The sequence below is a fragment of the Dermochelys coriacea genome, chromosome 27 (assembly GCF_009764565.3).
Source record: "Dermochelys coriacea isolate rDerCor1 chromosome 27, rDerCor1.pri.v4, whole genome shotgun sequence".
Taxonomy (NCBI): Eukaryota; Metazoa; Chordata; order Testudines; family Dermochelyidae; genus Dermochelys; species Dermochelys coriacea.
The window spans coordinates 2,527,599-2,555,355 of record NC_050094.1 but is presented as its reverse complement, the minus strand read 5'-3'; the positions used below and the strand labels follow the sequence as shown (position 1 = coordinate 2,555,355).

At 41.7% G+C, this 27,757-nt stretch overlaps 1 protein-coding gene across 9 annotated transcripts; it reads right to left on the bottom strand.

Annotated features, from left to right (window-relative positions):
• GJC1 (gap junction protein gamma 1) lies at positions 1 to 27,757 on the bottom strand. 9 transcript variants are annotated; one of them, XM_043503390.1, is made up of 5 exons: positions 26,061 to 26,182; positions 23,271 to 23,285; positions 5,448 to 5,632; positions 2,251 to 2,326; positions 1 to 2,120 (listed from the first exon to the last, which is right to left on the bottom strand). In XM_043503390.1, the coding sequence occupies exon 5, from the start codon at positions 2,099 to 2,101 to the stop codon at positions 920 to 922; it is 1,182 nt and encodes a 393-aa protein (XP_043359325.1). In that variant the 5' UTR covers positions 2,102 to 2,120; positions 2,251 to 2,326; positions 5,448 to 5,632; positions 23,271 to 23,285; positions 26,061 to 26,182; the 3' UTR covers positions 1 to 919. The 9 variants fall into 9 exon arrangements, with proteins under 9 accessions (XP_043359325.1, XP_038241425.1, XP_043359327.1 ...); XM_038385497.2 differs by having other exon boundaries at positions 5,452 to 5,632; XM_043503392.1 differs by lacking the exon at positions 23,271 to 23,285 and having other exon boundaries at positions 26,061 to 26,167.

Here is a 27,757-nt window from a genome sequence, read left to right as displayed (position 1 = left end):
TACTGTAACAATTTAATGTGCTCATTGTTTTTTGTATTATTATAAGACGTTATGAAACAAATACCTTACCATGGATTTCACATAAATGTCATGGAATTATTGACTACACAGTCATTTCTACCCATATTTTTTTTTAGAACATTTTATAGTAGCTCTAAGTTTCTCTTTTCCCTGTTGGGCAAAGCTTACAAAACCCTGCCCTCCCCAATTATGTATGGCATTCTTGCTTTGAACTGATGATTTCCAATTTGTATATGTTTGTCTAAATAATTTAAACCACATGGTGCAACATTCTGGCACATTCTGATTAGTATGACACTTCCATTTTGTGAGCTGCACATAACTGTATAAAGATGAAACCAGTGGCACCATTAACAAATATTCTCCAAACCCTTGACTGCTCTGTTGCTAACCAGTCAACACTAAATAAGCTCCTAGGTAACTGAAGTACCCTCTGTCCTGTGCACATGTACAAGGCACTTCTGAAATGCAGCAGAGACAGCTTCACATTTAACACAAAAAAAGAGAAAAATAAGTCCGTTGGCCACAGTAATAGAACAAGCAAAATGCTAAGAGTTATCTGTATTGTTTTCTTTTAATATAAAAAGTATAACTGCAGAGGTCCAACATACAAATACAAAAATTGTGCATAATAAATGCACCATAATACTGTACATACAGTGTAAACCGTTCAACAAGAATGATTTAAATATACCTGTTCTTCTCCTGACCTGGAAGACACAAGAATAAAATTCTGTAACTCTAGGACATGTGCATAAACACTTTTTGAGAGCTTGGATTGACAGCCAATAGTATCCCTGAAGATAAAAAGAGTCAAATGTTCACTTAATGAAAGTAATTATTCAGTGAATTGCTGGTTATCATTAACTAAGAAAAAAAAGCATAAGTTCAGCCAACATTAAATCCAGACAGAGGTCTTTCCATCTCCAGATTTGCTACTAGCACTACTTTTGTTTGAGCCTGCTCTGGATTTCTTCTCTCTGGAATTGCTGGGATTTGTTTGGTTGTTATATGCCTGGATTGCAAGGTCCAGACGTTCCTGAGCCACTTTAATCTCCCTCTGCAGATTTTCTAGGTCAGCTGGAATGTTTTCTTCATTGCTCCCATACTGCTGTTCCTGAGCTATATTAGCTTTGTTTTGCTTGTAGGCCATTTTGGCATTGGACAATTCAGTATATTGGATTTGATCTGGCTTGATTGCAATGTTATAGCCTGGAGGAGCAGATGGAGTATTCCAAGTAAAAGGGTAGTTATAGGTATCAGTGTCTTCCAGCTCTTTTCTTTTATTGTTTAATGTGTCTCGGATTGTACCAAATCCCAAATGGAGCATCTCCCAGACATTCAAAAGTAAACACAGGCAGCTTACGCCATACATTATTAAAAGGAAAATGGTCTTTTCAGTAGGCCTCGAAATGAAACAATCTATCTTGTGTGGGCATGGTTTTCTGCTACATATAAATGTGGGGCTGACTTCAAACCCATACAAAAAATATTGACCAACAAGAAAGCCAACTTCGAACATAGTCCTAGACAGCAGCTGCAGCACATAGATTTTCATGAGCCCGTCCTCTCGAATTCGCCGCCTGCCATCATGTTTAGCTTTAGTGAGGGCTGGCTGCTGCTTGTTCTCCCGCTCACTTTCTAGCTCTATTTCTGGGTACATCATTGGATCTTCTTCGTGGTCATCCTCTGTCTCCTCCAAACCACGGTGTTGTTTCCAGCGCATTGAAAAGGTTTTGCTCCTGGTTCTTTTGTCAGGTTCGTTATGTTCCACCATTCTGGCAATTTTATGAATGGCATAACCTAGATACATCACAGATGGAGTGGCTACAAGAATGATCTGAAACACCCAAAATCTCACATGTGAAAGAGGAGCAAAAGCATCATAGCAAACATTTTCGCATCCTGGTTGTTCCGTGTTGCACACAAACTTGCTTTGTTCATCATAATAGATGGATTCCCCTCCCACAGCAGTAAGGACAATCCGAAAGACAATCAAAACCGTCAGCCAGATTTTGCCAACAAATGTTGAATGATTGTGGATTTCCTCTAACAGACGGGTCAAGAAACTCCAACTCATGGTGGTCAAATCGTTTTATCTTTAAAAAAGAGACACATGTTAAGAATTTAAAGCGCTCAGCCCCAATACTGCCAACATTTAGTCAAGAGAGCAAGGAAATTTAATCATCCACACAAAAATGCTACATCTAAACTCTTTTGCTGTCTCACCTGTTATCCAGAATCTCTACCAGCCAAAATTTGCCTGAAGAATCTAAGTTTCCTTTGTAGGTTTTCAAGAATGCCACTACAAATAAAGAAGAAAAAAAAAATTCTTAAGTCCCAATCCGCAAACAACTGTTTCCAAAGTTATTACAAAAAGGTGGGATAAACATGCTGATGCTGCTGTACCTCAAATTTGAATAAAAGTGACTGTTTAGACATTTAGGCTGAGATTCTCAAAGCAACCAATGGGATACAAAAGCCCAATTATCATGAAATGTAATGGGAATTGAGTATCCAGAACTCACTGTGTACTCTCACTAAAACATTTCATCAACTCTCTTGTACACTTGCATTTTTAAAAAAAGATTTAACAAAATTCATCCATTTTGTCCTTGAATTGTGAAAAATACAGTAAAGAGAAAGCTGAATAACGCTAGTAACAACATCCTTACAGACAAGAAATTATAGCAGAAACATAACTGCACCTTTTCTTCAAGGAGGATTTTATTACAAGGCCTTATTCCCAAGCCTAATAAAGTCAGTGAGAGTCTTTCTATTAACTTCAGTGGATTTTGAATTAGGCTCCTAGTGAGGCTAATGCAAGTGTAACATTTTCCATTCATTACACAAAACATACTTAAGAAGTGCCTACTCTGAAAGGACTCACCATGAGATTAATAGGCAGGGCTAGTTCGGGGGAAAAAAAGAAAATGTAACACATTGGAAAAAGGGAAATCAATAGCAATCAGTAAAAATTACTGAATTTTTAAAGTATTTTAGGAACAAAAGAAATCCTAACAATGGTACAGGCCCATTACTAGATAGAGATGATAAAACCGTTAACAATGATGAAGTAGTATCAGAGGGGTAGCCATGTTAGTCTGTATCCACAAAAACATTGAGGAGTCTGGCGGAACCTTAAAGACTAACAGATGTATTTGGGCATAAGCTTTTGTGCGTAAAAAACCCACTTCTTCAGATGCATGGAGAAATGATGCAGAAAAGGTCAAAGTTTTCAATAAATATTTCTGTTGTGTATTTGGAAAGCAGCAGGATAACAGACTCACATCACAAGGATGACAAAGTATTTCCAGAGATAAGCTGGGTGAGGTAATATGTTTTACTGGACCAACTTCTGTTGGTGAAAGAAACAAACTTTCATCAAGCTACACAGAGCTATTTTTTAGGTAACCAAGGATGTTAAACTATATCTATTGAGGATAAACACATTTAAATCAGAAAACCCACATAACCTGCACCCAAAAGTCCTACAAGTGTTGGCTGAGGAAATCTCTGCCCTGCTGGTGTTAATTTTTAATAAATCTTGAAATACTGGGGAAATTCCAGGAGACTGAAAGAATGATAAAGTTGTGCCAATATTCAAACAGGACAAGCTGATGACCCAGGTAACTACTGGCCAGCTAGTCTGACAAAAATCCTGGGCAAAATAATGGGAAAAAATTGATACAGGATGCAATTCATAAATAATTGCAGAATATTAATATAATTAATGCCAGTCAACATGGTTTTATGGAAAAAAGATCAGGTCAGACAAACCTAATTTCATTCTTTGTTGAGATTACAAATTTGGTTGATAATGGTAACTGTGCAGATGCAATATACTTAAGACATTTGTAAGGCATTTGACTTTATACTGCCTGGCATTATAGTTAAAAAATTAGCACTATACAATGCCAAGAGAGTGCACATTAGATGGATTAAGAACTGGCTAAGTAACAGATCTCAAAATGTGGTCACCAATGGAGAATCTTCATCAAATGGAGTGCTTCTAATTGGGTTCCACTGGAACCATTACTATGCTTTTCAACATTTTCATCAAATTAAAATGTGCAGATGACACAAAGATTGGCAGAACAGTGAATAAGGATGAGGACAGGGCATGGATCGCATGGTCAGTGGATCCATTCAAACAAAATACATTTTAATTAGAGCTGAATGAATAATTGGTTTTTTGGTTCAGGGGCCAAGCCTAACCTCTCCTCCAACCCCTCAAATCAGCTTTGACCAAAACAGATTTTTTTTTTCCATTTTTCTGAAACAGACAAATAAAAGAGGGAAAAATTCTGTTTCGGGTCAAACAGAATGCTTCATTTGACCCAAAACTATATTTTGTTTTGTTTCAGGTGTATTTTCACCCTTGTTTAATCAGCTATATTTCAAAATGAAACCCCATTTCATTTCAAAATGGTCAAAAACAAACATTTCAAAATGAAAAGTCAAAACATTTAGTTTTGAAATGGTCAAAATGAACCATTTCAACTTTTTCAAAACGTTTTTTCCTTTTTTTATTTTCAAATCTGATCTGAATCTGTGAATAGTTTTGATGCCCTGAAAAATGCATTTTTTGGGGCAAATTTACTATTTCTCGAAATATTTCCATCCAGTTCTAGCTTTAATATAGCCAAATGCAAAGCTGTACATATAGGAGCAAGAAATGCAGACCACACCTACAGAATGGGGGACTATATCCTGGAAAGCAGGAACTCTGTAAAGGCTTTAGGAGTCATAGTGGGAAAGCAACTCAACATGAGCTCCCAGTCCAATGCTGTGGCAAACACAGCTAAAGTCATCCTGGGATGTATACACAGAGGACCAATGAGGAGAGTTACGGAGGAGATTTTACCTCTGCATATGGCATTGGTGAAAAGTTGGAGAGAGTGCAGAAAAAAACCTTATAAATGGTTTAAGGATTGGAGAAAATTGGGTTCTAATTACAATCGAGAGACTTAAAGAGATCAATCTATTTAGACTTTCAAAAAGAAGATTGAGAGGTGACCTTATTACAATGAATATGCAGAAAATGGGGAGAAAATACAGGGTACCAAAGGGCTCTTTAATCTAGCAGAGAAAAGCATAACAAGAACCAGTGGCTGAAAGCTGAAGCCACACAAATTCAAATTAGAAATAAGGCTGAATTCTCCATCTCTTAATGTCTCCAAATCAAGACTAGAGGCCTCTCTGGAAGATATGCTTTAGTCAAAAACAAGTTATTGGGCTCAACATAGGGTAATAGTGAAATGTAATGGCTCGGGACATACAGGAGGTCAGACTAGATGATCTAATTGTCTCTTCTGGCTTTAAACCATACAAATCTAGTTACTTGAGAATTCTGACTGTACAGATGGACCATGTATGATGCTAGTTAATATCTTGGTAGTTCGCCAGTGAGCCACAAAATGTACTTACTTTTTTTTTAATTGATGACATCATAACTCAGAGCAAAATTTGGCCCTAAATTTACTTAAGTAGCCACAATATACATTTGAAATGAATTCAGTGAAGCTACACCAGTGCAAATGTGGAGTACAAGCAGAATTTGGCCTTTAATTTCCAGACTGCATCAATGTTCATTCCAAGTTCCCAAGAGCTGAAAACAGAGAAGCCAACTTTTAAAACAGACCAGCTTATAACAGAGGAAACTGGATCATTACTTTTAAAAGACATTTATCGTGAAATCTAGCAAGTTTAAGTCCCTTCAGCTGCTTTTCCTACCTGTGAACCCTCCCCCACGCACTTGCAATTTTTTGTGATTTTACAGCACCATTAAAAAAAAAAAATTCTCTCATCTAGCTGTGTGCCAAAACATAAACAACATGGGAAACAGTATAATTGTACACAGTACTTTTAAATGCAAACACAATGAAAATTTCTCTCTCTCTCTAGGATCTGTCAGTTAGCGATCATAGGTGTGACAAATAACAGGAGGTAAAAAAAATTACAAATATAAGTGTGACTTTTAAGTTGATGGTATCCTTTAATAGCCTTATGAAACTGGCTGCAGTTACAGAATACATGTCTCTGCCTTTACAACATGTATACTGCAGGACTCGGCTATAACAGTAACCTTTATATACACACTGTACACTTAATACTTCCCATATTTGCTGTTCTGGGAACATTTAACTTAATAACTCTCTACTCTTTGAAACAAAGGCTTATGGACAGTGACACCCATCTGAAAAAAGCAAATTATCAGCAATTTCCACTAATTTACGTCATGCCACGGAAGGCATTTGAGAGAGACCTTCATTCCTTATATTTATCATAAGTTCATAACACCACTTGGAGCAGCAAAGGCTGCTAAGAGCAGGCAGAGGAGACAATACATCCAGCATGATCTTTTTCTTTGGCTGTAAGTTGGTCCCAACCTATCTGCTTTTGGATGGCTCTCTAAGGAGGAACTGAAAAATGGATTTGGCATAAACACTAACTCAGAGTTGGGATGAATTATTGTAACACTCATTGGCTGTTGGCAGAGATATATAACATTAGCTCCACTATTCACAGATTTCAGAGTAGCAGCAATGTTAGTCTGTATTCGCAAAAAGAAAAGGAGTACTTGTGGCACCTTAGAGACTAACACATTTATTAGAGCATAAGCTTTCGTGCGCTACAGCTCACTTCATCGGATGCATTTGGTGGAAAAAACAGAGGGGAGATTGATATACACACACAGAGAACAGTTTGCTGAAGAAGTAGGATCTTGGAGAAATAGGTCAGGAGTCAACACCCTATGGGCCAAATCCACTGCCCTGCCCAAGCTTGACTAAATGGGCTTGGAACTAAGGGGTTCTGCAGCAACTGGGTAGGGGGAATGGAATCTACCCAGTTCCCAGGCTATGGAGTAGAAGCAGAGCTGCTCCACACACGCCCCTATGTACGGAGTCCAGCCAACAGTCATACCCTTCCTTGTATATGGAGCACAGAGCTCCCATGAACCTGGGCAGACACAGGTACGGCCCTCATGTGGACCTCACCAGATCCAGCCTCCAGTCCCCTGATTCTAAGCCATATGTAACTAAGAGGCCTACCTGACCACAAGGGTTGGTGGATCTCCCTGTGTATTATGGCTGAACTTTCCAGTGGAGACTAAGGGGGTTAGGTTGCCAACTCCCATTGAATTTTAATAAGATATGAGCACCTAAATCTTTTGCACTACTTTGAAAAGTTCAGCCTTAAATAGTAAGTATGGGTGTGTGCTCATTTGCATCGCGAACAAGCAATCATTTAGGAGGAAGGCACTCAACTAAGGGGATTCCTTCACTGCCCACATCTTATCACATCTTCTCCAATTACATTAGCTTTATTCATGTTCTTCAAATCATGTTCACTTCATTTTGCTTTCAAACAATTTAGCAGCTGTGTGCTGAGAAGAATGTGGGAGTTACCAATGAACTTACCAAATGTTAACCAGTTGAGCTTCCAAGAAATGCAGAATGAAATTTAAAATTGGCCCCAAAGGCCAATTAAAATGACTAATTATGACTATTCATTCAAATCTCATTTCTATTCAAACATCAGAGATCACAAGATGTATAAGTGCTTGAGAGGAAGGGAAGTAGCTTCCTTTTCTTTCATTTAAAAATTAGCAAGATCTTATTGCTCATGAAGAGAGGGAATAAAAGCCACTGGCTTGTGCTGAACCCAATACAGGCACTGTGCAAGCTTCCCCAACACAGCACAGCCAACAGGCATCTATCTTGACCGGCAATTCAGTTCCCAAGTCCCTCCTGAATTAGACAAGCGGAACTGTGTAGGAGTTTTGCAATGCTGACAAATGGAGACTGTTCTCAGTGGTACCAGATGACAGAACAAGGAGCAATGGTCTCAAGTTGCAGTGAGGAAGGTTTAGGTTGGATATTAGGAAAAAAAATTTCACTAGGAGGGTGGTGAAGCACTTGAATGCGTTACCTAGGGAGGTGGTGGAATCTCCTTCCTTTGAAGTTTTTAAAGTCAGGTTTGACAAAGCCCTGGCTGGGATGATTTAATTGGGAATTGCTTTGACCTCCTGAGATCCCTTCCAACCCTGATATTCTATGATTCTATGACTAGGATGAGACAATGTAATATTATTAAGCTTCATTCACTTGGGACATGAAACGGGATTTGATCCCAACTCTCCACTAATCCCTGGCGCCACCTACCCCAGAGTTGTTAATTAAAGTTTATGATTTTACACAGCTGAAATAGATGCATGTAAAACCAGCCGCATTGGATAAAAATGGTTTGTTTCTATGTGCTTATATAACATTTCTGACTGAGGATTCTACTACTTTTTTTTTAAAAAACCCTGTTTTTCAAATATCTGGGCTATTCAGTCTATCTTGCAAGTCTCATGTGACATGTAAAAAACAGAAAAGGGTTCAGAAAAAGCCAGAATGTCAATGTCTATTTGGAGAAGATTCCTGAACAGACATTTGACAACTTGTCTTATTCTGCCCTCACATTTTGGGCATTTTAACAAGGTTCTGTTGATTCCCTACATCATTTCCCCAGAGTTTAAAGTTGTATGTTAAAATATGAGACCTTAGATCCCATCCTGCCTATAAACAATACTTTAAAATGGGATGTAAATGGGTTTTGCAAGGAATAGATTTTTACGAATACATGTTTGTAAACATCAATTTCACTGTACATGCACCAAGAGATAAAAAATATTTCCAACAATAATAATGGAAATTTAAAGACAGACAGAAAAATGTTGATTGAGAACTTATTAGAGTTTGATTTAAGGATATTTACTTTGTATATTTTGACATGTGAAGTTAAAACACAAATTGTCAACTGTTATAAAGCTTTCACTTTTTGAATCTCAGCTACTCTCTACTGTCATTCAATAATTGTCTGACTCCCTTCATTGTCTGACCCTCCATAATTTGCTGTAACTGTGAAAATTTAAATTGATAAAAATAGGGAAAAATGCTTAAAATAAACATCAATATTATCTGTCAAAACTTTTAAAAAAATAAACATCGAATTCTGCCAAGCCTAGATGCAACCATGAAATACTTGTGCTGTCAAAAAAACAAAGAGGTCAAGTTCAGGTCTTTCCTTTTTGAACAATCCACATTATATAAACCAGATTAGAACACAAACCTAAATTTACAGCTAAGGAATGAACCTCCAAGTAGCCTGCTGTGCCCTATAGGTAACACTAACATGGATGCAAAAGCAGCCTTTAATTTACGAATGCTCCCCTACAGCTCAGGTAACACAGTTCACATGAAAGCATTACATGCTTCATTATGTCCAAAAAGGTGGTTTCCAGTGCAATGTGTGAGGAAGAACAACAACTCCCATTAACAAAAATTGAATATCTAAGACTCCTGTCCATCATGATGCAATTAATTCTGATTTTGTGTGTGTATGTATGTGTGTGAGGAGGGAAATCAGTTCTTTTCATTCCTCCACCCAATCTAACTGCTGTGGGCTCCCCACATGAGAAGAAAACCCCCCTGCTTTCTCAGGAACTTATCAAAGTGCTATGCACACACACAGAGAATCCAAGTTTCCCAAAATAGGCCCACATAACAAGCATATTTCAACAGCAAAGGAACAAGCTCTCCAGAAACCTGTTCACATCCAGCTATCAGGCTAGGAGGAATCAAATTGTCCATTAGCTTGGGAGAAGAAAACCCATGGTGAAGACAAGTATTGCTGCCTGCCAGACAACTACTGACCAGCACCTAAAACTTCTGTGTATATCTATTGTCTGTCTGGCAAATCTGACTCGAGGCAGAAAATAGAAGCTGATCTTCCCCTCAGTTTCCTTGTAATTGCTATCCCAAAGTAGTTTATTTTATTCATTCATTCATTTGTATTTTGATTGTGGCAACACGAGCTCACAGCCCAACTGTTTGAGCTCACAGCCCAAAGCACAACTGTAATGAACTCAGGAAAGTCTGCCCCTCTCAGAAAGCAGCTTGCAGAGTTGTGCTTTAGCGGAACCTTCTGAATGGTCTTTGAGGGTAGATGCAAGGATATGAAGTCGCCACAGTCCAGCCTAGAGGTGACACAGGCACAGAGAACTATGGTGAGATCTGCACCCCAGAGAAAAAATCAAATGCTCCCAGCCAAGCAAAAATAGGAAAAAGCTCTGCTACCTAGCAATTGAGGAGGAGTGGAGAAGAGGTCAAAAGAATGCCTAGACTGTAAATCTCTCTGACAACTGATGGGTATATGCTCTCAGCAGAGAGAACTGAGAGCACCTGAGAAATCCACCAAAGGCTTCCTCCTCCTTACCAGCTTCACCTCCATCTCCTGGGAGAGTAAGCTTGAGCCAGCTAACCTGCATCCATGCCCTGTCTCAATCAGGCACCAGGAAAAGGAGATTTCACTGTCTGGATGTGATGAAAGACAGCCAAAGGACCGCAGCACACTGAGTGCACGACAACCCCAAACCCCTCTCCTTATCTCCCAAAGGGAGCCCTCCTGTGTGTTAAGTATGGGTGACGACAGGCCTGCAGAGATCTACCCCACAAGGCAGCTGAGCCAAATATCACCCGTGGGGACAATTCACGAGAGGGAAAGAAGCCACAAAAGAGCAACTCTTTCCATTCTTGGCAGTCTGCAGGCAAGTCAACAGCACTTCATGGTCAACTGTATAAAAGACTGTAAACAAAGACATCCACATTGGCATAAAACCTGACCCATCTCTCACCAGATTACGATGGTCAAAGAAATCAGTACGGTCTCTGAACCATATACACACAGGCCTGTAGCCAGATTGGCAAGAATGGTGTGTTGAGAAAAATCAGGAGACCAGAGCTGCTTCCCCACAAAGGGAACATCGGACAGGTAACTGACAAAACTACCAAATTCAAGCAGTGGTTCCCTCAGCAGAGCCTGTGGGATTGTTCAGTTGAGGGAAGCAAATTTCATTTCTACAAATCTCCATGAGTTGTAGACCCCAAATCCCCCCAGCCATGAAGCACAAGGATTCTGTCAGGTTGCAGCATTTATACCACACTCATTGCTTTGACATACGAGTGCTTTCTTAGCCTGCTCCTGCTCCCACAAAGACAGCCAATCAGGTGCTAAAAAGGTGCAATTTACCTGCAAATTTTAGTGGAGAAGTTTGACTGTATCTGTGCAGACAGCCTGGATTTAACAGGCTGTCCAGCACTTTGAAATCCCTGCTGGACTAGGCTTTGCAGGAAAGGAAAACTTTCTAAGCTTCTGCCACAACACAGGGGTGCAAGACTCCTTCTACAGCAAGCACTGAACTCTGAGCAGGAGGGCTGCCACCAGTGAGCAGAGCTGAATGGCCTTCTTCACAAACTGCTTCATCTACTGCAGGTTTTCCGTATACCAAAGTGACTTACCAGCAGCGTGTGTCAGGAGGGGTCATCTGTGCTTAAGGGTAAAAGATGACTACACTGTCCTACAAAACCATCAGCAGAGTTTTCTAAACCACACGGTATCCAACACATACACCAGGTGGGTGCCATACAGCACTACATGGACAACAGGTGTTCAGCTATGGGCACTCTTTCCAAAGTTCAGTATTGGTGCAAATAATTTAATGGAACAAGAGGAGATTAGCAAAACAGCAGGTTGGGCAGGCAAATCATCATCCATTCCTTCTGCAAAATATCAGCCTGCTGTCTCCGTTTCCTTGTAAATGCTATTAAATACTAGAACTAACTGAAGCTTCAGCTCCACTAAATCAGGTGCACCACTTGCTTTTTTTTGGGAAAAACGAATAGAGTAAGCTGGAGCTGGTTGCTGGAGTATAGTCAATGCTGGGATACACATTTCAATTTAACAGGAGTTTAAAAACCTCTATTTTCTAAAAATACTCATAAAAATGATCCAAAAGCCCCCAAATAATGGAATGCAAGCATTGAGTAATATTTGAATTTTTATGGTAGTTTGACGAAAAATGGGTGAAGACTAAGAACAAAAAATTCAAAATTACCACTTTCTAAAAATTTGATTGAGCATCTGATCTTTTCTGGACCCCTTTTACAATAAATCTGAAATTCTAGGCTTTACACCATATATTGTTCCTCACATGCTAATTACTACAATATCGGTTTTGCTTTGGCATATTTGTTCATCTAATGATTTTTCACTTTTTAAAATAACCAAAAAGAAATGTGCCACAGGGTAATCAGTTGTATATAGAAGGGGGAAAAGACCTTCATGGACCATATCCTATAGCCTGGAGAAAACTACATTAAGCTAGGAGCCTAGATTGTGAGAATTCAAATCTTGCATCTATTAACTGCTGTTTATATTTCCATGTATTTCACCACCCTTATTATTAAGTAAGGCCATGAAACCTACCAGCAACCTCCAAAACCTTAATGCATATTAAGTTCCCAACTGCACAAAATGTGAGACAGTTAGATGCATCGATCTGCTGATACAAGAGCATACAAAGTCACTGCTAATGTTTTGCAGCAGAGTGCAAGCTGGGGGACATACTGCTTTTAGGAGAGGGAAGTGAATGTTTTATGCTGGAGTGTAAAAAGAAAAGGAGTACTTGTGGCACCTTAGAGACTAACAAATTTATTAGAGCATAAGCTTTCATGAGCTACAGCTCACTTCATCGGATGCATTTGGTGGAAAAAACAGAGGAGAGATTTATATACACACACACAGAGAACATGAAACAATGGGTTTATCATACACACTGTAAGGAGAGTGATCACTTAAGATAAGCCATCACCAGCAGCAGGGGGGGGGGAAGGAGGAAAACCTTTCATGGTGACAAGCAAGGTAGGCTAATTCCAGCAGTTAACAAGAATATCAGAGGAACAGTGCGGGGTGGGGTGGGGGGGAGAAATAACATGGGGAAATAGTTTTACTTTGTGTAATGACAGGTTTCAGAGTAGCAGCCGTGTTAGTCTGTATTCGCAAAAAGAAAAGGAGTACTGGTGGCACCTTAGAGACTAACAAATTTATTAGAGCATAAGCTTTCGTGAGCTACAGCTCACTTCATCGGATGCACTGTCCAGTTTGGCCAATGTACATGGCAGAGGGGCATTGCTGGCACATGATGGCATATATCACATTGGTAGATGCGCAGATGAACGAGCCTCTGCCATGTACATTGGTCAAACTGGACAGTCTCTACGTAAAAGAATGAATGGACACAAATCAGACGTCAAGAATTATAACATTCAAAAACCAGTTGGAGAACACTTCAATCTCTCTGGTCACTCGATCACAGACCTAAGAGTGGCTATCCTTCAACAAAAAATCTTCAAAAACAGACTCCAACGAGAGACTGCTGAATTGGAATTAATTTGCAAACTGGATACAATTAACTTAGGCTTGAATAGAGACTGGGAATGGATGAGTCATTACACAAAGTAAAACTATTTCCCCATGGTATTTCTCCCCCCCACCCCACCCCCCACTGTTCCTCTGATATTCTTGTTAACTGCTGGAATTAGCCTACCTTGCTTCTCACCATGAAAGGTTTTCCTCCTTTCCCCCCCCTGCTGCTGGTGATGGCTTATCTTAAGTGATCACTCTCCTTACAGTGTGTATGATAAACCCATTGTTTCATGTTCTCTGTGTGTGTGTATAAATCTCTCCTCTGTTTTTTCCACCAAATGCATCCGATGAAGTGAGCTGTAGCTCACGAAAGCTTATGCTCTAATAAATTTGTTAGTCTCTAAGGTGCCACAAGTACTCCTTTTCTTTTTGCGAATACAGACTAACACGGCTGCTACTCTGAAATGCTGGAGTGTGTTACCAACAACACTGTAGGTAATGTGAAAATGTTATGGAAGCCAAGAGACTTCTTTAATTTCTTATTTCCATGCTTTCAATATTTTGGGTAGGGTGTATCCTGATACAAGCTTAACACTCACTAAATTAAGTTTTTGCTTATGTATACACACTTTACCTGAATGCAACATGGGACAGAATTACTGCTTAGTAAGATTATAATTCAATTTCAGCCTCAGCACAGACACACTGTGCAGTGAGGGGCACAAAATTTTAAGTGCTAGCCAGATCAGATCAGCAGTTTTTCCTTATAAGAGGGACTTCACAAACTCACAACCCAGGACACAGCGAAATCTTTAAAAACTCAATTTGGATATTTAAAAAAATAGTGGCAAACATACATTCTCTTGTCAGACAACCAAGCTTGAGATCCAGTTTGTCCTCAGACAAGATACTTTATTTCCAAGACTGGGCAGGTTTACACTATTAAATATGGATCCCAGTAATCTCCCACTTGCTTTAGAATCATAGAATATCAGGGTTGGAAGGGACCTCAGGAGGTCATCTAGTCCAACCCCCTGCTCAAAGCAGGACCAATCCCCAACTAAATCATCCCAGCCAGGGCTTTGTCAAGCTGGGCCTTAAAAACCTCTAAGGAGGGAGATTCCACCACCTTCCTAGGGAACCCATTCCAGTGCTTCACCACCCTCCTAGTGAAATAGGGTTTCCTAATATCCAACCTAAACCTCCCCCACTGCAACGTGAGACCATTACTCCTTGTTCTGTCATCTGCTACCACTGAGAACAGTTTAGATCCATCCTCTTTGGAACCCCCTTTCAGGTAGTTGAAAGCAGCTATCAAATCCCCCCCATTCTTCTCTTCCGCAGACTAAACAACCCCAGTTCCTGCAGCCTCTCCTCATAAGTCATGTGCTCCAGTCCCCTAATCATTTTTGTTGCCCTCTGCTGGATGTTTTCCAATTTTTCCACATCCTTCTTGTAGTGCGGGGCCCAAAACTGGACACAGTACTCCAGATGAGGCCTCACCAAGGTCAAATAGAGGGGAACGATCACATCCCTCGATCTGCTGGCAATGCCCCTACTTATACAGCCCAAAATGCCATTGGCCTTCTTGGCAACAACGGCACACTGTTGACTCATATCCAGCTTCTCATCCACTGTAACCCCTAGGTCCTTTTCTGCAGAACTACTGCCTAGCCATTTACAACAATAAACATTTAAGAGGAGACTATAAAGATAGAGAAGAATGTTAAAACATTCTAGACAAGCTAGTTTTTGTTCTAAATGCTTCCACATACATCTATACTATTTGATGTAATACTGTGTACAAAGGGCCATGACATTACCTGGTGTAACTGATTTACCCGCACTTTGGAAGGGCAGCAGCATTGGTCTGTCCAGATTGATGTAACTGGTTTCTGATTGAGACATCAGCAACCTTGCTTAATACAAAGACTATTTGAGCCCCTGCCACATTTTCTGCTTCATTCACTCTGAAAGAAAGGACAGACAAGCTCTTCATCCATAGTGGCTGCCAGCAGGATGTGGGAACAAGGAAGCACTGATTATCTGCTGGTTTATCATTTCTAAGGCACCATCTACACTAGGAAATTTCCCCTTGCCTGACTTAGTAGAATCAGGTTTCAATTGTATAGGAGTGCTGAAAACAATTTCCTTCCCATCACAGGTTTCAGAGTAGCAGCCGTGTTAGTCTGTATTCGCAAAAAGAAAAGGAGTACTTGTGGCACCTTAGAGACTAACAAATTTATTAGAGCATAAGCTTTCGTGAGCTACAACTCACTTCATTGGATGCATCCGATGAAGTGAGCTGTAGCTCACGAAAGCTTATGCTCTAATAAATTTGTTAGTCTCTAAGGTGCCACAAGTACTCCTTTTCTTCCCATCACTTCATCTATGTTACCAGGGCAGCTGTTTTGACTACCATTGCCAGCTGATAACCATTATCAGCAATAGGTTAATTTCCTAGTGCACCTGGAACAAGTCAAAAATAGATCACAAAAGACAGCACCTCAGTAAGCATGTGCTAGACATAAACACAGCATACACAAACTAATCAGCTGAAGTAAGACAATAATAAAGTAAAAACAATTGTGCCACTGGTAATTATTGGTAGACAAGTCACACTTATTGGATTAGTTTCAGAGTAGCAGCCATGTTAGTCTGTATTCGCAAAAAGAAAAGGAGTACTTGCGGCACCTTAGAGACTAACAAATTTATTTGAGCATAAGCTTTTGTGAGCTACAGCTCACATCCGATGAAGTGAGCTGTAGCTCACGAAAGCTTATGCTCAAATAAATTTGTTAGTCTCTAAAGTGCCGCAAGTACTCCTTTTCTTATTGGATTAGTGTTTGCTTAGCGGTTGAATTTCGCTTCCCTCCTCTTTCAGAAGGTAGCACAGGGATTCGTCCAAGATAATATATACGTAGCCCTGAACGCCAGTGAAAACAGCCAAATTTTGCTGACACTGAGGTCAGTAAGAATTTTGCCATGGACTGCAACGGGAGTAGGATCAGGCCATTCTGTAAAAAAGCTGAATTGCGGCATGAAAACGTCGAGCTGAAGAGATGGAAAGGTCCAGTGAAGGGGGCAGCAGGAACACAGAAAAAGACTTGATCTGGGAGCAGGACTAGGGAAGATAATTTTTAGACTGATGGAGTGAAAGTGGAGATAATTGCAAAGGTTTTTTGTACACTTGAATTTATTTTTTTAATAAAGTATTTTTATTTGGGTTCCGTTGAAGTTTTCAGTTGTAAGAGTATTTCCACTTTTAAAAGTGTTTTAACCTCAGTATCTTTGCATTAGCCTGGGTATCGGTTTTAAATGGATGTCTGCTTTTAACCAAAAGTGTATGCGTATTTTTAAAAATAGTTGAAAAATGTTTGAAGTGAGAACTGGGAGATTATTTTTACTTCAATACAATCAAAAAGGAAGTTGTTTTATACAAGAGAGCACAGCCCGAAGACAAATGTATTCCATGCCCATAAACCCATGTCAGTGTTAACTTTGTACTCATCCTTTCAAACTAATACAATTGTTTAACTGGGGAGGGAGTGGCATCATCACCCTGACCTCCTAAAAGTGTCTCTTCTAATGAAATGGCCTGATCCTACCATCCTTACCCACGAGTAGTGCTGACTATTTGCACAAGTAAGGTTTTCAGGAGTCACCATTAACCCTTAAAATAAAAAGGACACACACACAGAAATTCAATACATCATTCCGGTCCTTTGGATAGCATACTGTTCTATAAATACATACCATGAGTGAAAGTAAGAGAGGGAATGAGAATGCAGGGTGGTGTGATGTAAAGCACTTTATAAATGGTGATTAGATACACAGATGCTTCATCTATGAGTTAGCAATAGCCACATTATTCACAAGTGGCCAAGTCATGGGTGAGTTATTCAGAGCTCCCCAAATGAGTGCCAATAAAGCCATTATGCTAAATGGCACTATCATTTATTCTGTAGATGCCACATATTTTAGAAGTACTTCACAGTTTAATTTCTCTTTTTAAATAAAGCATGATTATTTTCCACATCCCTTCACCTGTAAAGCTCAGATCCTTTAGTAACATCAATCCAACTGCACAGACAGAGGAAAAAGACATGTAATAAATTTAAGAATCCTCTAAAAAAGTGACCTAAAATTGATCCTCCTAACATAGTATCATACTACTAAAGTCTCAGGAGTTTCCAGGAACCTTTCAAATAACAAAGTGCCCAAGTCCAGCCCTTCATCAACCACTGAATTATATTAGACTCATAAAAAGAAAAGGAGTACTTGTGGCACCTTAGAGACTAACAAATTTATTAGAGCATAAGCTTTCGTGAGCTACAGCTCACTTCATCGGATGCACGAAAGCTTATGCTCTAATAAATTTGTTAGTCTCTAAGGTGCCACAAGTACTCCTTTTCTTTTTGCGAATACAGACTAACACGGCTGCTACTCTGAAACCTGTGATTAGACTCATAGACTTTAAGATCAGACGGGACCATCGTGACCATCTAGTCTGATCTCCTGCATATTGCAGGCCACCGAACCTCACCCATACCTAAAATAGACCCATAACCTCTGGCTGAGTTACTGAAGTCCTCAAATCATGGTTTAAAGTCTTCAAGTTACAGACAATTTACCATTTATACTAGTTTAAACGCGACTCATGACCCATGCTGCAGAGGAAGGCGAAAACCCTCCAGGGTCTTGGCCAATCTGACCCAGGGGGAAATTCCTTCCCAACCCCAAATATGGCAATCAGTTTGTTAGACCCTATCACTAATCCAGTGCTGAATGTCACCAGTTCTGCTCCTCTTACCAGTACAAATTTCCACATTTGGAGAGGAAAGAGGAATCAATATGCCAACAGGCTGTTTCTTGAATGAGAAATGGCAACTGTTTGAAGCTGTTGAGAAGTTTTAAAATAGGGGACAAGGATTAGTGGTTAGAGTACAGGTGAGACTTGGGGCAAAGGTGAATAATAACATGCAATGTATCATCTGTTCAGCAGCACCAAATATGTGGTGTTTGCATAAAAGAGTTTCGTATGTAACGTTTGCTGATTGCCTGTTATGATGTTTACATTTCCTTTTGAGTACTGGAGCCCAGACAAGTATCATAAGCTGCTATAATTCTGTTGTCTGACAAACCTGAATCTAAAAAGGTGAAACTAATTTCTGTGATAGTTGAAGACCAATCCCATGTCCTTATTTAGGCAAAACTGCTTTTAAGAAAGGAATGCAGGATTTAGCCTCATTTCCTATGTGGAAATTTAGATCCCAATTCAGCAAGTCACTTAAGCACATGCCTAACTTTAAGCTTGTGAGCAATCCCGCTGACATCAATTGGACTACTTAGTTAGACACATGCTTAAAGACCTTCCTGACTTTGGGCCTTGGAGGTGAACTAAAAAACACTGAAAATAGGTATTTAAAATAGAAGTGTTCACAAGTTAATCCTGGTGGTGTAAATGGAGCTGCTAATGTTAAACTTGCGCTGGAATAGATGTGTGTCTGTGTTTTGAAGCATCTATTCAAGTTTAAGCATATAAAACATTTTTCAGTCCAATGATTCCATAGGGAAATGCCTCAAACATCAGCTCAGCTGACTCAAATTTTTCATTGCATTTCCCTATGACCATAAATACATCATTCATTACTTCAAATGTATCTTTTTATTTATAGCTTTAAAAAAGAAGCTTCTAATTCATTTTATCACATAAATCCTGAGATGTTAATTTAAACATCACCACTACTTAAAAAATATCTACTAGCCCATAGTCCAACATGTTTTATAGCTAGCCTTTAACTAAGCAATATACATTTTCAGCAGGTAAAATGCAGTTGGTCTTTTTTGCTACTGTGCAATGGCAAGTATTGTATCTTGCTGCAGAAAAGCTCTGAACTTTAAATTACACACATAATCCTCCCTCCAAAAAGTTTTACTTCTGAAAATATAACTTCATTAGAATGTCACTGTGCTCTGTTACCAAAACACACTTGGCAGCATGCTAATTTAAAATAGTTCATAAAGACTTGGTGATCCTTTGCCCTTATTTTTCATTTTGTGATTAAATTTAGAGTATTTGCAATAGCTGATTTCATGATTCATTTAATTTTTTTCTGAACCTCAAAAGACTTCTGAAAGTCAAAAAGACAAACTCTCACCTAGATCTCCATGCTCTCTAGCCCCCATCCAGAACACACAAACACACACCACAACTTAGCAAAACCCAGGCAAGAATTCAATCCTTATCAGGCATACACAGTCTTTGTCTAAGAAAGAATTCCTCTTCATAAGTTTTGAAAAGTTGGATTGGTTTGAAACACAGCGAAAATCATCTTAAGGGACCACTCACAAGACTGACAGAAACGGGTGGCTTCGCAGAAGTAAGTCTAATATCAAAACTGTATTCAACATGTTTGGAATCTTTGATAGTCTCTTAAAACAGATTTATCTATAAACAAATCAAAAACAACTTCCCAAACCTATAAAAAGAAGTTCATTGTTGGACCAAGACCTTGCATGTGACATTTCAATTCAGAGCAAAATGTTACAGTCAAATTACAGCTACTCAAACAGAAAAGGGAGATATTGAAAATGGAAAAAAATTCCTTTCACAGTTGTAGATATACTTGTAAAAGACACATTCCTAATCTTGATGTAATTCAGCCCAAAGACTCTAAAATGGTGATCAGTCTGAATGTACAGCTGACTTGGTTCATGAACAGTACCTGAACCTTTGCTCTGTATCCTGCATACCCCGATTGAGAACCACTGCTTTTAGCACTCAGTTCAAAAGACTGTCAGGGTGCTCTACAACTACTCAGGCCGTAGCTGGCTTAAAACCATTCTGATCTGCCCAAGCAAAGCTTTCTGCTACTGATGTTTCTAAGTCTTAAAACAGCTGCTATCATATTTATATCCTTCTTCATCTCCCCCCTTCACCCGCATCCTTGAAACTGGACCACAGAATATATAGCTCTCATAGGTACAGCTTAGTTTCATTAGAAGGAAAAAAAACAAACAACAAAAAAGAATTGATCACCCCAAATCTACACCTCCTGGCCAGCCCCATATGTGCTATACTGCATACAGAAATAAACCTTTTTCCAGCTTGCATTTTGAATTACTCCACTAAGCTTTATAGAAGTTATATCAAATGAATTTTGGGGAGAACAGGACAGACTGTACATACATCAGTCTTTCAGGAGGTCGCACCTTAGAGCAGAGAGTATGCAGCTGTGTACTTCAATATTTCCTGTCTAGGCACACAGAGAAGTCAGACTGCACCTCTGTTGCTAAACCCAGATTGGGAACAGTCTCTTCTCTTCTTAGCCCAGGGGTTCTCAAACTGGGGGTCGGGATCCCTCAGGGGGTCGCAAGGTTATTATGTGGGAGCTCACGAGCTGTCAGCCTCCATCCCAAAGCCCACTTTGCCTCCAGCATTTATAATGGTGTTAAATATATAAAAAGTGTTTTTAATTTATAAGGGGGGGGTCGCACTCACAGGCATGCTATGTGCAAGGGGTCACCAGGACAAAAGTTTGAGAACCTCTGTCTTAGCCTATCACCATTTTAACAGTTTTACATAAATGTAGTAAGATAAGGTGATTTAAGGCAACTATTTTTGCAACCTCATTTTGGTGCTGTTGGTAGAATTTAAAATTTGGGGCCAAAAGGTCATGAGATCAAGTTCTCACCCTGCGATTGGTACTTGCACCAAATGCTTGCAGGCTGTTTAGGAGGGTAGGGGTGGGGATGGGGAGAAGCAGTATAGATCTGATGAGGTTCAACAAGGACAAGTGCAAAGTCCTGAACTTAGGACGGAAGAATCCCATGCACTGCTACAGACTAGGGACCGAGTGGCTAGGCAGCAGTTCTTCAGAAAAGGACCTAGAGGTTACAGTGGATGAGAAGCTGGAGACAAGTCAATAGTGTGCCCTTGTTGCCAAGAAGGCTAACAGCATTTTGGGCTGTATAAGTAGGGGCATTGCCAGCAGATTGAGGGACATGATCATTCCCCTCTATTCGACGTTGGTGAGGCCTCATCTGGAGTACTGTGTCCAGATTTGGGTCCCCCACTACAAGAAGGATGTGGACAAATTGGAAAGCGTCCAGCTGAAGGCAACAAAAATGATTAGGGGACTGGAACACATGACTTATGAGGAGAGGCTGAGGGAACTGGGGTTGTTTAGTCTGCGGAAGAGAAGAATGAGGGGGGATTTGATAGCTGCTTTCAACTACCTGAAAGGGGTTCCAAAGAGGATGGATCTAGACTGTTCTCAGTGGTAGCAGATGACAGAACAAGGAGCAATGGTCTCAAGTTGCCGTGGGGGAGGTTTAGGTTGGATATTAGGAAAAACTTTTTCACTAGGAAGGTGGTGAAGCACTGGAATGGGTTCCCTAGGGAGGTGGTGGAATCTCCTTCAAGGTTTTTAAGGTCAGGCTTGACAAAGCCCTGGCTGGGATGATTTAGTTGGGGATTGGTCCTGCTTTGAGCAGGGGGTTGGACTAGATGACCTTCTGGGGTCCCTTCCAACCCTGATATTCTATGATTCTATGTGTTTGTATAAGTGCATCCTTGCATGAAAGAGTATTAAAGGTCCATCTGCTTATTGCTGTTCTGAAGAAAATTAGAGACTCCTTGGTATGTCTTGAAACCAAGAGAAAGTAACCCTGTGATTTGGGGCAAATATTCTCTATCAAGCAAAAAAGCAAGTGCTAATGCTGAAGGTTGTGTTAACATTACCCAATCCTTGCACTACCAGTATATAACATATTCCCTCCAATGCCAAAACATATATATGAAAGTAAATTTTTTTCTACTTAGAAAAGGAAGAGATAGCATTACAACTTATTCAGAGATATTCAAGGCTTACAGTCTATATGATCATCATCTGGTATTTATTTGGCATATGCACTGCTACTTGGATTGTCTGCTTCCCCAGACGGCAGACAAGCTGCAGCTGGGTACTTATGGGGGACACGTCCTGAGTACCAATCCATTGTCCCCACATAATCTGATACAAATACTTAATGCCAACACAGAAGTTTCACCTCCAATGATGGCCAAAAATTCTATTTAGTTTAAAAAAGAATATCTAAAATCCTTTTTCATCTATAAAACTATAGCTTTGCACAATAAAAACAGCTCACATCTATGGAAAGCTAATTGGAAAGATTTACAGTCTTGGTTCTTAGTAAAAAACAACTCTGATAACAAAAGACATTTCACAATTACATTTTCTAGACTCCTGCACTTTTTGGCTCAGGAATATATATACACATTTAATCTTAATATGCATCAGCTGCTTAAGTTTTCCATGCAATCCTTTCTGTTTGCTCACTAAGCAAGCCTTTTTCACATTTAAAACCTAAGGGAAAGATTTTCAAATAAAAGTTAGGCACTTAATTCCTATTGATTTTTACCAAGTTAGGTGCCTTTGAAAATCTTCCCCCAAATCTAGTATACGTTACTCCCTGCAACTTCCAATTTTTTGTATATTTTAAAAGTTAATTTTTAATAGCCAGAGAATTAATTTGGTAAAATAACCTCTAAGTTGTTGACAATTCAAATGATCAAGTTACATCAACAACAGCTAAGTGGGGCTCTTTGGTTCACTTTGGAAAGTTTTCAAACTAGAAAAACTATTGTAGTATCGTAGCTGGCCCACACGCATCAGCTAAGGTTACTTTTAAAACTTACTTTTAAATAATAATTATGAAGAACAAATTCAAAACAGCAAATTCAAGACTGCCTTTTGAACTCTGCTACAAAAGAGCATGATCTATAAAAATAGCTTTGACAGGACTGATTTCACTAGACACATATTGTTAAAGCTTCCCTTTTACCTCTGTGATCACGACAGGCTGTTGTTGACATTGCAGCACACTTGAAACCAAAATATCACAAAGTAAGAGAAGCAAATTGGATTTTTTTAACTGAAAGAGAGGGGAAAGACAGAAGCAGCACAGAATTATTGCTAAAATTTACTCACATGGTTCACTGGTTCCTAGTGGAAAAAATATTAGACTCAATGCGAGGAGACGTCAAGTGTTGTACCAAAAGGACAAAGACAAGATACTCAAAATTATATTGTTGAAAGTGTAGAAATAATAATCTGTGAGCGTCTATTTCAGCTAGGGTGAATATTAAAGTGCTCTTGAAAAAAAATATTGACAGAAGAAGCTGAAACACAAGAAAGTCATTTTCCAACACAGTTATTGTTTGAGAACCTCCTAGCACAGCCCCCTTCCTCCTCCCCCTATATTGTGCAGACAAATTGCAATGCAAGTCAGAACAACTCCAGGGGGATACCATGGGTTTTCCTCTCATACTGGAGCCTGAAAACCTTTATGACAATGATCAGTAGTGATGAGAAAAGCAAACTCCAGTCTCTTTCTAGTTCTAACCTCTCCCAACCGATTTTTTGAGCAAAGTAGTTTAGGCAATAATATTTCATTAATCTTTTCCCTCCCCTCTAATTATAACAGATATCTCAGACTCCATGTGTGTAGGCATAGCTACTGGGAAGCAAAATGCAACCATGACAGAGATGCAGAAACAAAGTTGTTGAAAAAAATAATGCCGATCTATCACCAAACCATGGCCAACCCGCCAACACCACCACAGCCCAACAAATCAACCCTCACCCAAAAGCACAATCTCTTTGCAACTGCAGGTTGCTTGATAGGTTTCGTTTAAGCACAACCACTCCCCCAATTCAAATAAGAATCTAAATTATAAACATTTTTATTATCCTAAAAGCAACCAAAACAAAAAAGAAACCAAAACAAACTTGCACTCACTTCACCTGGTCTCACTGGGGCTTGAGCGTGAAAGCAAAAGGGGGACAGGATCCTAGGTGAAAGGATTGAATACCAACCCCAGAAAATAATGGGGAGCACTCAGAAGGAAAAATTGTTTTCCTAATCGGATGGCTTGCTCCATCAACACAAGAGCTTCCCCTCAATACTTCTGCCATGCTTACTCTGGATACACTAACTCCAGCTTGGCTTTCTACTGCTCTCAGAAGGTTCTTCCAAATTTGCTACTTTGGCTATGTCTACACCATGCTGCTTTTAGCGACAGGCTTATGTCGCTCCAGCCGTGTCACTAAAAGGCACGCAGTGTAGTTTGTTGGCTCCCCTGCTGACAAAAGTCTTCCACCCCCAACAAGCAGTGTTAGCGTTGTAAAAGCTTTTCACATCGGGGCTTGACCTTGGCAACACTTTTGTCTTTGGGGGGGGGTGTGTACACCTCTAAAGACAAAAGTTTTGTCATTCAGTTGCCAGTGTAGACATAGCCTTACATTCCTCCCCCCTCTTTGGCATTAACTAGCAGAAGACTCTGTTCATAGCGCTACACTTTATCTATAACCCTCTTTTGTTATAGGGTTCATAATAAATGCTCTAAAAGGGTTTTGAACATTGTTGGATTTGGGCTATTTTCCAAACTATAGACATTTATAAGAGACAAGAGGGTCCCCACTTTTCCCTTCCACCTCTTCCCCTCTCCCTTATCAGTCCTCTCTCTGACAAGGGCCAATTCCCTGCATGAACCTCATCCATACGATCAGCAGGGTATTTACATGCCATAGAGGGCCCTACCCCGGCCTGTCACCTGGGGGTCTCTGTCCATCCTGTAACTGCAGTCCCGGTACTAGCCCACTGGGGGGCCTAAGCAGGAATATTTCCTCTCCCCAATACAACACATACTAGTAATTAACGGAGAGGGCGAGGAATTGCTTAGTCTGCTTATGCCCAGCACCGGCTCTGCTGAGCTGCATCCCCACAGCACCGGGCGCAACCAGGGAGCCACTGGGAAGTTTAATAGTTCAAAACTCACAGGACGGGCAGCAACTTGTAAACTACCCTGAGTCCCTGACACACACCTGATGTCCTCTCCTCCCCCTCCGCCCTCAGCCCCACTGCCCCCCCAACCCTACCAGCCCCAGTGCCCCCCATCAACCCCCCCAGCCCCAGTGCCCAGCAGCCAACCCCTGCCAGCCCCACTGCCCCATCAACCCCCCCAGCCCCAGTGCCCAGCAGCCAACCCCTGCCAGCCCCACTGCCCCCATCAACCCCTGCCAGCCCCACTGCCCCCCATCAACCCCCCCAGCCCCAGTGCCCAGCAGCCAACCCCTGCCAGCCCCACTGCCCCCATCAACCCCTGCCAGCCCCACTGCCCCCCATCAACCCCCCCAGCCCCAGTGCCCAGCAGCCAACCCCCCCCAGCCCCAGTGGCCCCATCAACCCTATCAACCCCCCAGCCCCAGTGCCCCGCAGCCAACCCTGCCAGCCCCACTGCCCCCCAACCCTACCAGCCCCACTGCCCCCCATCAACCCCCCCAGCCCCAGTGCCCAGCAGCCAACCCCCCCCAGCCCCAGTGCCCCCATCAACCCCTGCCAGCCCCAGTGCCCCTATCAACCCCCCAGCCCCAGTGCCCCGCAGCCAACCCCCACAGCCTCACTGCCCCCCAACCCTGCAAGCCCCAGTGCCCCCCACCAACCCCCCAACCCCAGTGCCTAGCAGCCAACCCCCACAGCCTCACTGCCCCCAACCCCCGGCCCCAGTGCCCCCCACCAACCCCACAGCCTCACTGCCCCCAACCCCCCAGCCCCAGTGCCCCCCACCAACCCCAGTGCCCCCCATCCACCCCCACAGCCTCACTGTCCCCAGCCCCAGTGCCCCCCACCAACCCCCACAGCGTCACTGCCCCCAACCCCAGTGCCCCCCACCAACCCCCCAACCCCAGCGCCCCCCCGCCCCGGTGTCCGCCGCTCACACGCTCGCCCCGGGCGGGGTCCCTGGGCGGCCCGTGCCCGGGGAGGGGGCCGGGGCCCGACCCGCACCGCGCCCCTCAGCCGGCCGGACCCTGGGCTCGGAGCCTCCTGGGGCCCCCGCCCGGGAGGGCAGCGGGGCGCATGCGCAGCGGCCGGCCGGCCCCAGTCGGTCTGCAAGGGGCGGCGGTGCACGGCGCGGGGCGCGCGTGCCTGGGGCTGGGCAGCAGTCGCCGGGCTCCAGTGGTTTGCACACGCGGTGCCAGGTGCCCCTTACACGGTGGCGTTTGCACGCGTGATGCCAGTTGCCCGCACCGTGCAAGGCGTTTGGACGCACGGTGCCAGTTGCATGCACGGTGCAAGGCCTTTGCACGCGCAATGCCATTTGCACGCACCGTGCAAGGCATTTGCACACGCGATGCCAGTTGCATAGCGCAGCGTGGGTGCACACAGGGTGCCTGACGCATGGGTTTGTATGTTGTGTCATCTGCACATTGTAAGCGCCTGGGTGACGCCAGTTGCACATTAACGCCGGCTGCACATTGCAAGTTGCTTGCCTGATGCTAGTTATACTTTGTGAAGTGTTTCTCTCTGTTAATTTCATCCCATTGCTCTTTGTTATACCCCTTGCACACCCCAATACAGCTGTTCCCCAGCCTTGAAGGGTGTTCAACACATCCTTTCTCAATGCTGAGACAGGAATCGCCTCCCCTGAGTCATCACTGAACCAAGCTATACATATTTACCTCTTTTGATCTTCTAAATCAGTGGTTTTCAACCTTTTTTTTCATTTTCAGACCCCTAAAAAGGTTTAAATGGCGATGCGGAGCCCTTTGGAAATCTCAGACACAGTGCGCAGACCACCGCGGCCGCGGAGCACAGGTTGAAACCACTGTTCTAAATCATTCCCCCCAGCTCCCCGACCACTTCTGAATTGCTCTTCTCCCAACGCCACCCAGTTTGTCAAGATCTTTCTGGGGATAAACGCTCAGAACTGAATGCAACGGGGTCTATTGTTCTGCTTTGTACATTCATTTCTGGTTAGATGTTGGCATCCAAGATAGGGTGACCAGATTGTCTCGATTTTATACGGATAGTCTGGATTTTGGGGTCTTTTTCTTATATAGACTCCTATTACCTCCCACCCCATCCCAATTTTTCACATTAGCTGTCGGGTCACCCTAATCCAAGGTCTCCTGAAAGCAATTTATTTAAAACAACATTTTTAAAAAATGGGATCCCCCCACTCCAAAATATATAAAACATTTTAAAAAGTAATTATTGTATAGCTTCTCTCTACTTCTCAGAGAGATAAGGTGCGGGAGGTAATATCTTTTATTGGGCCAACTTCTGTTAGTGAGAGACACAAGTTTTCCAGCTACACAGAGCTTGTCTCTCTCACCAACAGAAGCTGGTCCAATAAAAGAGATTATCTCCCGCATTTTAGCTTTCTAATATCCTGGGGCCCCCATGGCTACAGCTACACTGCATCTTTCTACTTATCACATTTTGAAAACTAATTTGAAACAGTAATAATAATAATAACAAAACAGGACTAGTACCTTATGTGTAGTTCCTTTCATCTGGAAGCATGCCCACACAGAAATACAGCCATTTCTGCAGAGGATGGAGGCAGCTGTTTAGCAGAGAATACCACACTTTAGGGCAGGAAATGCAGAAGAATTCTATGTCCAATTGAAAT

What these genes read in the sequence shown, in the direction of transcription:
- GJC1 (XM_038385498.2), bottom strand. Translation starts at nt 2,101, where the DNA reads ATGAGTTGGAGTTTCTTGACCCGTCTGTTAGAGGAAATCCACAATCAT.